The sequence below is a fragment of the Coregonus clupeaformis genome, chromosome 14, assembly GCF_020615455.1.
Source record: "Coregonus clupeaformis isolate EN_2021a chromosome 14, ASM2061545v1, whole genome shotgun sequence".
Classification (NCBI taxonomy): Eukaryota; Metazoa; Chordata; class Actinopteri; order Salmoniformes; family Salmonidae; genus Coregonus; species Coregonus clupeaformis.
In genome coordinates this window covers 27,725,115-27,739,234 of record NC_059205.1, presented here as the reverse complement: position 1 = coordinate 27,739,234, position 14,120 = coordinate 27,725,115, and the positions used below count along the sequence as shown (strand labels likewise).

The following is a 14,120-nucleotide window of genomic DNA, read 5'->3' as shown; positions in this document are numbered from 1 at the left end:
CTTCCACCCCCTCCCTTCACCAGTCTGAAGAGAGAGATCCGTAAGTTGGCCCAGGAGGAGTGTGGCTATGAGGAACCCACCGTAGCCATGGCCTTCGTCTACTTTGAGAAGCTGGTCCTCCAGGGGAAACTCAACAAGCAGAACCGCAAACTCTGTGCCGGCGCCTGCATCCTGCTCGCCGCAAAGATCGGCGGAGACCTCAAGAAGCACGAGGTCAAGCAGCTCATAGACGTAAGTGTCGTCCTCATCTCTTAGTGCACTTGGCTTCGGCTCTGAGCAGCCTCGTGGAAACCATGGGTGCTTTCCTGTCACGCCGACAAACAGCGATTCTGCACAGAATACAGGATTGTTATATCATATGAATTTCTTAGACGTGGTTCCTTTGAAGTTCCACACTTTTTGAGACATTATAAAGATCTGATGATAGGATCATTATATAATATTGATGTGATCCTTTTCCAAGCATTATAAATATCGGATGTAGTCTGTGTAGAATCTGCATTTATCTGCGTGAGAGAAAAGCACCACATGACAGATAGCAAAATGGCTAGCATAGGGATCATAGACAAAATAATATTTTTACACTGTTTACAAAAAATTATGAACACCGGCTCTTTCCATGAGACTGACCAGGTGAAAGCTACAGTGTCGTGAAAAAGCATTTGCCCCCTTTCTGATTTTCTCTATTTTTGCATATTTTTGATACAGAATGTTGTCAGATCTTCAACCAAAACCTAATATTAGCTAAATGGAACCTGAGTTTACAAATAACAATAACAACAATTTGATACTTATTTTATTTATTTAATTAACAAAGTTATACAACACCCAATTTCCCTGTGTGAAAAAGTAATTGCCCCCTTACACTCAATAACTGGTTGTGCCCCTTTAGCTGCAATGACTGCAAACAAACGCTTCCTGTAGTTGTTGATCAGTCTCTCACATCGCTGTCGAGGAATTTTGGCACATTCTTGCGTACAGAAGTGCGTACCATCACACTACCAAAAGCAACAAATCTGAAGTTTTGGATTGGCCTAGTCAAAGTCCAGACCTAATCCCAATTGAGATGTTGTGGCAGGACTTGAAACGAGCAGGTCATGCTTGAAAATCCACAAATGTCGTTGCTGAGTTACAGCAGTTCTGCATGGAAGAGTGGGCCAAAATTCCTCCACATTGACGTGAGAGACTGATTTACAACTACAGGAAGCGTTTGGTTGGAGTCATTGCAGCTAAAGGTGGCACAACGAGTTATTGAGTGTAAGGGGGCAATTACCTTTCACACAGGGGCACTGGGTGTTGCATCACTTTGTTTATGAAGTAAGTATGTAATTGATGTGTTATTTGTTCACTCAGGTTCCCTTTATGTAATATTAGGTTTTGGTTGAAGATCTGATAATTCAGTATCACAAATATGCAAAAGTATAGAAAATTAGAAAGGGGGCAAATACTTTTTCACGGCACTGTATGATCTCTTATTGATGTCACTTGTTAAATCCACTTCAATCAGTGTAGATGAAGGGGAGGAGACAGGTTAAAGAAGGATTTTTAAGCCTTGAGACAGTTGAGACATGGATTGTGTATGTGTGTCATTCAGAGGGTGAATTGGCAAGACAAACGATTTAAGTGCCTTTGAACGGGGTATAATTGCCAGGCGCACCGGTTTGTGTCAAGAACTGCAACATTGCTGGGTTTTTCACACTCAACAGTTTCCCTTGTGTATCAAGATTGGTCCACCACCCAAAGGACATCCAGCCAACTTGATACAACTGTGGGAAGCATTGGAGTCAACATGGGCCAGCAATCCTGTGAACGCTTTTGACACCTTGTAGCGTCCATGCCCCGACGAATTGAGGCTAATCTGAGGGCAAAGGGGGTAGGGGAGGGGGGTCGCAACTCAATATTAGGAAGGTGTTCATAATGGTTTGTACACTCAGTGTATATTACAGAATATAGGACGTAATAAAGTGGGTTAGTTAGTACATCTCTCGTCTCCCTTTTTTTCCTGATGTGTAGAAACTGGAGGAGAGGTTTCGTGTGAACAGGAGGGAGCTGATAGCCTTTGAGTTCCCTGTGCTGGTGGCCCTGGAGTTCAACCTGCACCTGCCCGAGCACGAGGTAATGCCCCACTACAGACGCCTCGTCCAGACCTCCTAGCATTAGTGATCCATCAGGAGGAGTACTCACACCACGCCCTCCTGATCCAGAACCAGGAGACCAACCCTGCTGGACTCCCCACCTCAGAGTACCACAACCAGGTCTTCTCCCTGCAGCCTGGAGATCCATCATGGACCATGGTGTTGGATCTCTACTACACTCTACTGCCACATTCATATGTATATTTTCAGATCGAGACTTGTATTACCATACACGTATTCTTACTTCGACATTCTTCTCAGACCTTTACTTCTACATTCTTCAACACTATTTACACCTTCAAAAACTTATGAAAGGGAGTATCCGATCTTCCACTTTGTTGATTATTTTTAGAGTTTGTTTGTTTCTCAATCTCTTTTTAAATCCTCTGCTTTTCTTTTTTTCTGTGAGGTTTCATGTCAACTTTCTGGTTAAAGAGGGTTGCAAATTACTGCCGCAAAAGAGCATTTTTGTTAGAATCGGTGGATTAAAACTTTTTCTTGTGAAGGCAAACAACTGCTTTGTGACTAAAAGTTTTCACTAATAATTTTTTGAAAGAGAGATCATGGATTTCCTTGGTCCCTCGTTCCTAAATTGAACTTGGTAGCTAAAAGTTGGCTAAAGTTGTTCATAACCATTTTTATTTTATTTTATCCTTGCTCGGCATGTTTTGGTTGCCTTATGATTGTCATGAAGAACGAAGCAAACCTGTCGTGTGGCCGATTTTGACAGGACTGTTATCTTTTTGAAAAACGTTTTTGAGTCTCTCCTCACTAGAAGTGCACTTTTTGAATATTGCAGACATGGATGGAGGCCATTTTCAGAGACTCTTGCTGGGTGAGGGTTTTGAAACAAACTAATTCTGATCAAGTTGAGTTTACTTTATGTGAATGGGCCCACTCTTATCAATCAGTGTGTAGTCTCCTGTGCTCTACGTTAGAGTGTATTATCGGCACGTTTCTAGTGCTTTACTGGAGTGGGTGGAAAGGTATTGGAAGTAGGGCATGATGTTACCAATGATACAGCACTGATATTGAAACTGAACTTGAATTAGCATCATAATCACAATATCTGTCTTGACCAGACTAAGTGTTTGATATGGCAGGTGATCAATTTGTCATAGTCACAATATGATTGTGCCATCTATCATTTATGATGAGTGGTTCCAGTTCGAAGGTCCCCTTTGGAATGTTATGTTATAGTCCCAGTCGGTATTACATAGAATGTTGTGGCCCTGCCCGCCTGTAGAGAAAACAACCTGTGGTTACCTTGGCTCACAGCAAAAAACTTGACCTTTTTCAAACACTATTTTCTTGTTGTCTGCTTGTTTTAGTCAATTACAAAATGACATTTAAGAAAAATAAAACATGTCTAAGGATTACTTTTCAACTTTGCCTGCTCCGAAGCGTTCACTACTTAGAAAATCGTAATATTGTAGTGCTTCCCTCATGCCCCTTTTCATGACGGCGCTAACGTTAGCCACGTGAGTGCTAGCTAGCTACCAACCAGAACATTAAGCTAGCCAAGACCAACAACACAAACAAACGGACTATAAAGCTACAAGTAGTGAGTGGAGTTCCAAACGGACTGTACTAAATTAGTTAAATGTCTTACCTGTGATGAAATGTTTTCCAAACAAATAGTTACGTGTAGCCTACTTGGACACTGGGTTCCCACAATTTCCCACTCTTCCACACCGAATAGTCTGAAGCCACAGGGCTCTTCTCGCAGGCTCGATTTCCCTACGTGGGTGCATTGCGAACTGTATGTCAGGATTTTTTACCTGGTTACATGTACATAAGCATGTACAGTGCATTTGGAAAGTATTCAGACCCCTCCACTTTTTACAAATTTTGTTACGTTACAGCCGTATTCTAAAATTGATGAAATTGTTTTTTTCCCCCTCAGCAATCTACACACAATACCCCATAATGACAAAGCAAAAACAGGTTTTTAGAAATGTTTATCTAATTTACATAAGTATTCAGACCCTTTACTCAGTACTTCGTTGAAGCACCTTTGGCAGCGATTACATCCTCAAGTCTTCTTGGTTATGATGCTACAAGCTTGGCACACCTGTGTTTGGGGAGTTTCTCCCATTCTTCTCTGCAGATCCTCTCAAGCTCTGTCAGGTTGGATGGGGAGCGTTGCTGCACAGCTATCTTCAGGTCTCTCCAGAGATGTTCGATCGGGTTCAAGTCCGGGCTCTGGCTGGGCCACTCAAGGACATTCAGAGACATGTCCCGAAGCCACTCCTGCATTGTCTTGGCTGTGTGCTTAGGGTCGTTGTACTGTTGGAAGGTGAACCTTCGCTCCAGTCTGCGGTTCTGAGCGCTCTGGAGCAGGTTTTCATCAAGGATCTCTGTACTTTTCTCAGTTAATCTTTCCCTCAATCCTGACTAGTCTCCCAGTCCCTGCCGCTGAAAAACATCCCCACAGCATGATGCTGCCACCACCATGCTTCACCATAGGTATGGTGCCAGGTTTCCTCCAGACGTGACGCTTGGCATTCAGGCCAAAGAGTTCATTCTTGGTTTCATCAGACCAGATAATCTTGTTGCTCATGGCCTGAGAGTCTTGAGGTGCCTTTTGGCAAACTCCAAGAGGGCTGTCATGTGCCTTTTACTGAGGAGTGGCTTCCGTCTGGCCACTCTACCATAAAGGCCTGATTGGTGGAGTGCTGCAGAGATGGTTGTCCTTCTGGAAGGTTCTCCCATCTCCACAGAGGAACTCTAGAGCTCTGTCAGAGTGACCATCAGGTTCTGGGTAACCTCCCTGACCAAGGCCCTTCTCCCCCAATTGCTCAGTTTGGCAGTGCGGCCAGCTCTAGGAAGAGTCTTGGTGGTTCCAAACTTCTTCTTTTTAAGAATGATGGAGGCTACTGTGTTCTTCGGGACCTTCAATGCTGCAGAAATGTTTTGGTACGCTTCCCCAGATCTGTGCCTCGACACAATCCTGTCTCTGAGCTCTACGGAAAATTCCTTCGACCTCATGGCTTGGTTTTTGCTCTGACATGCACTGTCAACTGTGGGACCTTATATAGACAGGTGTATGCCTTTCCAAATCATGTCCAATCAATTGAATTTACAACAGGTGGACTCCAGTCAAGTTGTAGAAACATCTCAAGGATGATCAATGGAAATAGGATGCACCTGAGATCGATTTCAAGTCGCATAGCAAAGGGTCTGAATTCTTATGTAAATAACGTATTTCTGTTTTAGTTTTTTTTTTATAAATTTGCAAACATTTATAAAATAACGTTTTTCACTTTGTCATTATGGGGTATTGTGTATAGATTGAGTTTTTTTAATTTATTTAATCTGTTTTAGAATAAGGCTGTAACGTAACAAAATGTGGAAAAAGTCCAAGGGCTCTGAATACTTTCCAAATGCACTGTACATAAGTTTCGCTACACCCGCGATAACATCTGCAAAATATGTGTACGCGACCAATACAATTTGATTTGATTTGATTGAACAACACAGCAGCTTTTCGGCATGTTTGTTATTTCTGTATAACAAAAAATCGACGACAAAGTTGGCTCTTTTACAATGGGGGTCAATAGGAAAGAATGTTTGGTTTCCACAATTTGTGGGCGTGGTCGAGAGGAATTCCTTCTTATGACATGAATACTGACTCGGAGTATGCTAATGCTATTGTTGTGACATCATAGCAGTGTTACCAAGATTTTATCTTGAAAAATAGAAAATTGTTTATTTTATCAGTCAAAATTGTTTTGTCTTTTGAACACTGTTGAACACACTTTTACGCTTTGGCAGAAAGCTCATGGTCAACAACACCAAAATACACGTTTGTATGTTTGTAAATTTACTGCCTTGCTTGTTCAATAAAAACAAGATTCCTGAAATGTGATTGGTTTCTCTTCATTTTGTGTTACTATATTCTGCTGGCTGCTGATGTTGGTGAATTGATTTACTGCCATAACATAAGATATCATCTGGTTCCACTCTTAATATTTATTGCAGAGAACCAATATCATCTATTACAATTCAAACATGCATGATAAGGCAGTGCATGTTTCTCATTAAATCCTTCCCCCTTGACAACTTAAGTAAGGAGGCTTAGCCCCAAGTGTTAAAACACATTACACATCTGCACTGTGACATTGAGTCTGTCACCTACAAGGGGATACTATGAATAAGTTGTGAATTAGACAATGAATATTAAAGTACAGTTGAAGTCGGAGGTTTACATACACTTAGGTTGGAGTCATTAAAACTCGTTTTTCAACCACTCCACAAATTTCTTGTTAACAAACTATAGTTTTGGCAAGTCGGTTAGGACATTACTTTGTGCATGACAAGTAATTTTTCCAACAATTGTTTACAGACAGATTATTTCACTGATCATTCACTGTATCACAATTCCAGTGGGTCAGAAGTTTACATACACTAAGTTGACTGTGCCTTTTAAACAGCTTGGAAAATTCCAGAAAATGATGTCATGGCTCTAGAAGCTTCTGATAGGCTAATTGACATAATTTGAGTCAATTGAAGGTGTACCTGTGGATGTATTTCAAGGCCTACCTTCAAACTCAGTGCCTCTTTGCTTGACATCATGGGAAAATCTAAAGAAATCAGCCAAGACCTCAGAAGAAAATTGTAGACCTCCACAAGTCTGGTTCATCCTTGGGAGCAATTTTCAAACGCCTGAAGGTACCACGTTCATCTGTACAAACAGTAGTATGCATGTATAAACACCATGGGACCACGCAGCCGTCATACCGTTCAGGAAGGAGACACGTTCTGTCTCCTACAGATGAATGTATTTTGGTGCGAAAAGTGCAAATCAATCCCAGAACAACAGCAAAGGACCTTGTGAAGATGCTGGAGGAAACGGGTACAAAAGTATCTATATCCACAGTAAAACGAGTCCTATATCGACATAACCTGAAAGGCCACTCTGCATGGAAGAAGCCACTGCTCCAAAACCGCCATAGAAAAGCCAGACTACAGTTTGCAACTGCACATGGGGACAAAGATCGTACTTTTTGGAGAAATGTCCTCTGGTCTGATTAAACAGAAATATAACTGTTTGGCCATAATGACCATCGTTATGTTTGGAGGATAAATGGGGTTGCTTGCAAGCCGAAGAACACCATCCCAACCGTGAAGCACGGGGGTGGCAGCATCATGCTGTGGGGGTGCTTTGCTGCAGGAGGGACTGGTGCACTTCACAAAATAGATGGCATCATGAGGAAGGAAAATTATGTGGATATATTGAAGCAACATCTCAAGACATCAGTCAGGAAGTTAAAGCTTGGTCGCAAATGGGTCTTCCAAATGGACAATGACCCCAAGCATACTTCCAAAGTTGTGGCAAAATGGCTTAAGGACAATAAAGTCAAGGTATTGGAGTGGCCATCACAAAGCCCTGACCTCAATCCTATAGAAAATGTGTGGGCAGAACTGAAAAAGTGTGTGCGAGCAAGGAGGCCTACAAACCTGACTCAGTTACACCAGCTGTCTCAGGAGGAATGGGCCAAAATTCACCCAATTTATTGTGGGAAGCTTATGGAAGGCTACCCGAAACGTTTGATCCAAGTTAAACAATTTAAAGGCAATGCTACCAAATACTAATTGAGTCTATGTAAACTTCTGACCCACTGGGAATGTGATGAAAGAAATAAAAGCTGAAATAAATCATTCTCTCTACTATTATTCTGACATTTCACATAAAATAAAGTGGTGATCCTAACGGACCTAAAACAGGGCATTTTTACTAGGATTAAATGTCAGGAATTGTGAAAAACTGAGTTTAAATGTATTTGGCTAAGGTGTATGTAAACTTCCAACTTCAACTGTATATCCCACATATCCCTTGGCTGTAGAGCATCAACAAAAATACTCCAAGTCAGTGTGACTAATGCCGCGTTCACGTGCTAGTCGGAACTAGGCAACTCTGAAATGTCCGACATGCTAAGTGGATGTAGTTATACCAAAGACAGTACAGTATGAAGATAGGCCAATAGAAATCCCCGATCAGGCTTTTAGGTGATGGCGACGTTGGCTATCTAAGTTCATGCATAGAAACACGTCATCGGGTCTAACGGTCATCTCGCACCGAACTATGCATATGCAGGCCGTCAAATCACAGGTACTCCTTCGATATAAAGTAGTTTTATGAAGTTGGAGTAATAACATGTTCAACATGTTAAGACATTGGCTGGAATCTAGGTTGTGCCTTTAGATTTCGAGAAAATTAACAACTAAGGAATAATTTTTCACATCTCTCATTGACTTCTCAAACCCCAAACCCTGGCCTGGTCTGCTTCGTAAGTGTTCCCGGGAAGTCTTGCGTTGTTGCGCTTCTGGGTTTAGAAACTCTGTGGTTATACACGTGCCGGGTTCAACCAGTTATCAAGTCGGAAATTTCAGACTAGCAAGTGAACACTGCATAAGAAGGCCTGCCAGTGCTAGTGAGTGCCTGGCTCTGTCCTACATTGAGCTCAGTGATCATTTTGTTGTGCCCGGCTGTGGCTCTGATGCAATCTGAGAGGAAAGTTTCTCATGGGGAGGGGGAAAAGGAAAATAGAGCGAACGGGAGGGAGAGAGTGAGCGAGATAGAGAAAGGGAGGGAACACATATCCAAGGTAAACAAGGCGGGCGGTCACGCCAGTCCCAGTCTCTTGCTGCCATCAAAACAAACAGTTCCAGGCCTGGCCACGGCCACATGGCTTAGTCCTCTCCATTGATACCCCTAATACCCCTCTCAGCGCCTCATAAAGGGGGCTATTGACTGCTCTCCCTGGGGTCAGCTCACATGTCAGCCACCTCCATTGTACCAAATATGTGTTCCATCGTTTGGGGGGAAAGCCCCCTGGCCTAGTCTATTGCCCTTCCCTCTTTTTAAAATAACAACATTTGGCTGAAACGGCAGTTTGCCCCCCAGGCCTTTCCTACCTCCTCCTGATGCTGTGTGATGCAGTGACTAAGGGCTTTTCACCCCAGGTCAGACCCTGGTCGCTGCTGGGCCCACCACGTTTGTAAACAAGGAAGGGAATGGTGGGAACTGAATGGTGGGTGCTTTGTGGCGTGTTGTGGATGTCAGTGGGAGAGGGACTCCCTGGTTGGCTGTTTGTCTGGTCAGCGGGGAGTGGGGCACACAGGGACGTATTCAATTAGTGATGTGAAATGTTCTGAATGTTACAGATAGACAGAATGAATAGAGCTGAAATGATTTCCTATCTATCTGACAGACATTATTTTATATAGTCTACAAATACATTTCTATGTAAACGTTCTGTAACTTTACATCTCCCTGAACAGGCCCCAGGCAGCCTCCGCATGTCTGAGATGATTCTCTAGTACCACTGGGCGGCAGGTAGCCTAGCAGGTAAGAGTGTTGGGCCAGTAACCGAAAGGTTGCTGGCTTGAATCTCTGAGCCCACTAGGTGAAAAATCTGTCTGTGCCCTTCAGCAAAGCACTTAACCCTAATTGCTCCTTTAAATTGCTCTGGATAAGAGCTTCTGCTAAATTACTTTTTTTTTTTTTACCACTCAGTCTATTTTGCCGTCAACTGAGCCCGGCAGTAACAGATAACCAGTGTCTCAAAACAACAGTGCATTAAATGCCTCTCTCACCTTACTTATTAACGGACCCTTTAAAGTGATTCAGTCCAGTGTCTCAAGTGGAAAATACAGCCAGTGGCCTGAATTTGAACCCCAAGGATAGTGTTGGCAGCAAATAAGGCAACTCAATGACTTGTTAGGGTTAGGTGTTGACAAGAAGTACAGTGGGGGAAAAAAGTATTTAGTCAGCCACCAATTGTGCAAGTTCTCCCACTTAAAAAGATGAGAGAGGCCTGTAATTTTCATCATCGGTACACGTCAACTATGACAGACAAACTGAGAATTTTTTTTTTAGAAAATCACATTGTAGGATTTTTTATCAATTTATTTGCAAATTATGGTGGGAAATAAGTATTTGGTCACCTACAAACAAGCAAGATTTCTGGCTCTCACAGACCTGTAACTTCTTCTTTAAGAGGCTCCTCTGTCCTCCACTCGTTACCTGTATTAATGGCACCTGTTTGAACTTGTTATCAGTATAAAAGACACCTGTCCACAACCTCAAACAGTCACACTCCAAACACACTATGGCCAAGACCAAAGAGCTGTCAAAGGACACCAGAAACAAAATTGTAGACCTGCACCAGGCTGGGAAGACTGAATCTGCAATAGGTAAGCAGCTTGGTTTGAAGAAATCAACTGTGGGAGCAATTATTAGGAAATGTAAGACATACAAGACCACTGATAATCTCCCTCGATCTGGGGCTCCACGCAAGATCTCACCCCGTGGGGTCAAAATGATCACAAGAACGGTGAGCAAAAATCCCACAACCACACGGGGGGACCTAGTGAATGACCTGCAGAGAGCTGGGACCAAAGTAACAAAGCCTACCATCAGTAACACACTACGCCGCCAGGGACTCAAATCCTGCAGTGCCAGACGTGTCCCCCTGCAAAAGCCAGTACATGTCCAGGCCCGTCTGAAGTTTGCTAGAGTGCATTTGGATGATCCAGAAGAGGATTGGGAGAATGTCATATGGTCAGATGAAACCAAAATATAACTTTTTGGTAAAAACTCAACTCGTCGTGTTTGGAGGACAAAGAATGCTGAGTTGCATCCAAAGAACACCATACCTACTGTGAAGCATGGGGGTGGAAACATCATGCTTTGGGGGTGTTTTTCTGCAAAGGGACCAGGACGACTGATCCGTGTAAAGGAAAGAATTAATGGGGCCATGTATCGTGAGATTTTGAGTGAAAACCTCCTTCCATCAGCAAGGGCATTGAAGATGAAACGTGGCTGGGTCTTTCAGCATGACAATGATCCCAAACACACCGCCCGGGCAACGAAGGAGTGGCTTCGTAAGAAGCATTTCAAGGTCCTGGAGTGGCCTAGCCAGTTTCCAGATCTCAACCCCATAGAAAATCTTTGTAGGGAGTTGAAAGTCCGTGTTGCCCAGCGACAGTCCCAAAACATCACTGCTCTAGAGGAGATCTGCATGGAGGAATGGGCCAAAATACCAGCAACAGTGTGTGAAAACCTTGTGAAGACTTACAGAAAACGTTTGACCTGTGTCATTGCCAACAAAGGGTAAATAACAAAGTATTGAGAAACTTTTGTTATTGACCAAATACTTATTTTCCACCATAATTTGCAAATAAATTCATTAAAAATCCTACAATGTGAATTTTCTGGATTTTTTTTTCTCATTTTGTCTGTCATAGTTGACGTGTACCTATGATGAAAATTACAGGCCTCTTTCATCTTTTTAAGTGGGAGAACTTGCACAATTGGTGGCTGACTAAATACATTTTTTCCCCACTGTATGTGTACTTTCATGAACCAGCTTTGAGAGATGTGGAGGTGTTGCAGAATTTGCTTTGGATTCCTGGTAGGCAACTAGCGAGAGACAGCAGGAGATCGTCCTCTGTATGCCCTTATTATACTCATGTGATGTGTGTTGCTTGAGTAAAGGTTTTGGTAAGTATACAGTATGTCATTGTGACCGTAAGATGTCATGGCAATGCACGTCAAGCAAAGTGACCTCACATAGCAGAAAGAGAGGAATGATGTGTGATTTCACAGTATTACTTTTCTCTCTACATTCTTTCACATTAAATACTTCCTCTGAGGTGTTTTTAAATCCCTAATAGCCTATTCAACTTGATGAATGTAATAATGTACCATGTCTACAGCTTGTATGGTAACTGGTACTGTACAGTAAGCCTTATCCCTCTCTGTACCAGTAGAACATTTACATAACTTGCTTTAGTTAAGTGAGCTGCTGCCTTTTCATCCCACATTTCTACATTGCCTTTTAGTGACCATTTTGTGCTGTTGAAAACAGTGGTGTACCTCAGAGTACCACAGTATGAGTCATAAAACCTAGCAGTCAAACAGAGAAACGGTTCTGATAATTTTTCCCATAGGGATGTTAGAAACACTTAAAATAAAGGCTGTGTTTCATGTAGGCTTACCTGGCATGACGTTTTGATAACTGTGTAAATCTGGAGGTATTACCCACAAACTGAATGGATGGAAAATGTTGTACTTGAATACCCACAGGACACAGCAACCTTGCACCTGAGAGATACAGTATACTGTATGGTTGCTGTTCATAAACATATTACTTTGTTTCACGGCTTTATTCACATTCTCACAAAACAAGCTAAAGCATGGTGTAAATGAATTTCAATAATTCAGTGTATCTGTCTCTATTCAAATAAAGGATTGAAATAAATTAATGCAAAGCCTAATGTCTGGTATGTGATTTGCAACCTAGAGAAAACCAGCTGATGAAATATCAGCAATGGCAAATCAGCTGTACATGACAGCCATATTATTAATTTAACAGCATTGTCTGCTACAGTGACAGCGGTGTCCTCTGTGCTAAGCTGTAGCCAGTCTGGGGTTCAGCTGTACTGGGGCTTAGATGTGTGTGAGCTGGGTCAGGTGCGGAGTCCAGGGAGAGGTGAGCCACACAGGGCTTACGTAACACCAGAACCTCCCTTCTCCTCCTCCCCCGTTCTCCCCTCGTGTGTTCCCCTCTCCTCCTCTGTCCTGCTCCCTACACAGCCCCAACCAGGGGGAAATTAATATTTTAATCTCTTTGACAGATTCAAAGAACAGCCCAAACACTGAAAGAGAAAACGGATGAATAAATTATGAAGTGGCATTTCGTGTGACAACAAGGCTGCGAGACTCGGCCAGACAGGAAGTTGACACTGTTACTGACCGTCAGTCCTCCACGGTTTTGCAGACGATTTTTGTTAGGATATCATGTTCGATGAGGAAGTGCACACACTGTGGGTGAAGTTTGAAGTTCATGTTGTTGGTTTTAAATAGCACAACAACAAAAAACACAAGACAGTAAAAACAAACGTGAGCCTTCAAATTGGCAGTAAATGTAAGGTATTGAAACTACCAAGTTAGACCACATCCATCTGAAGTGAGGAAATATTGTATAACAGCGACAATAGCCCAACAGATTGATGAAAAATAAGTCAATACAGTCAGGAGAGGTAGTTTTAGACAACATACAGCTAGCTCCACTATGGTCTCTGGCGCCACAATGTGGTCTCTTCTTACATAACCACCATCAACCAGGCGGTTCCTTCTGAACATGTATACTGAACAAACATATAAACGCAACATGCAACAATTTCAAAGATTTTACTGAGTTACAGTTCATATAAGGAAATCAGTCAATTGAAATACACAAATTAGGCCTAATCTATGGACTTCAGATGACTGGGAATACAGATATGCATCAGTAGGTCAAAGATGGCTTTAAAAAAAGGTAGGGGTGTGGATCAGAAAACCAGTCAGTATCTGGTGTGACCACCATTTGCCTCATGCAGCGCGACATCTCCTTCTCATGGAATTGATCAGGCTGTTGATTGTGGCCTGTGGAATGTTGTCCCACTCCTCTTCAATGGCTGTGCGAAGTTGCTGGAAATTCGGATGAATGACATGACAACGGGCCTCAGGATCTCGTCACGGTATCTGTGTGCATTCAAATTGCCATCAATAAAATGCAATTGTGTTTGTTGTCCGTAGTTTATGCCTGCCCATACCATAATCCCACCACCACCATGGGGCACTCTGTTCACAACGTTGACATCAGCTAACCGCTCGCCCACACGACGCCATACACGTGGTATGCGGTTGTGAGACCGGTTGGATGTACTACCAAATTCTGTAAGACGACATGGTAGAGAAATGAACATTCATATCTCTGGCAACAGCTCTGGTGGACATTCCTGCACTCAGCATGCCAATTGCACGCTCCTTCAAAACTTGAGGCATATGTGGCATTGTGTTGTGTGACAAAACTGCATATTTTAGAGTAGCCTTTTGTCCCCAGCACAAGGTGCACCTGTGTAATGATCATGATGTTTCATCAGCTTCTTGATATGCCACACCTGTCAGGTGGATGGATGATTTTGGCAAAG

At 42.7% G+C, this 14,120-nt stretch overlaps 1 protein-coding gene across 2 annotated transcripts in view; it reads left to right on the top strand.

Annotated features, from left to right (window-relative positions):
- LOC121581067 (CDK5 and ABL1 enzyme substrate 1-like) overlaps positions 1 to 4,003 on the top strand; it is a 33,958-nt gene extending 29,955 nt beyond the window's left edge. For both annotated transcript variants that reach the window (XM_041896435.2, XM_041896434.2), the window contains 2 exons: positions 24 to 231; positions 2,014 to 4,003. In XM_041896435.2, the coding sequence (XP_041752369.2) occupies positions 24 to 231; positions 2,014 to 2,154 (349 nt within the window). In that variant the 3' untranslated portion in view covers positions 2,155 to 4,003. The remainder of the gene's footprint in view (positions 1 to 23; positions 232 to 2,013) is intronic.
- The last annotated feature ends 10,117 nt before the right edge of the window (positions 4,004 to 14,120 follow it).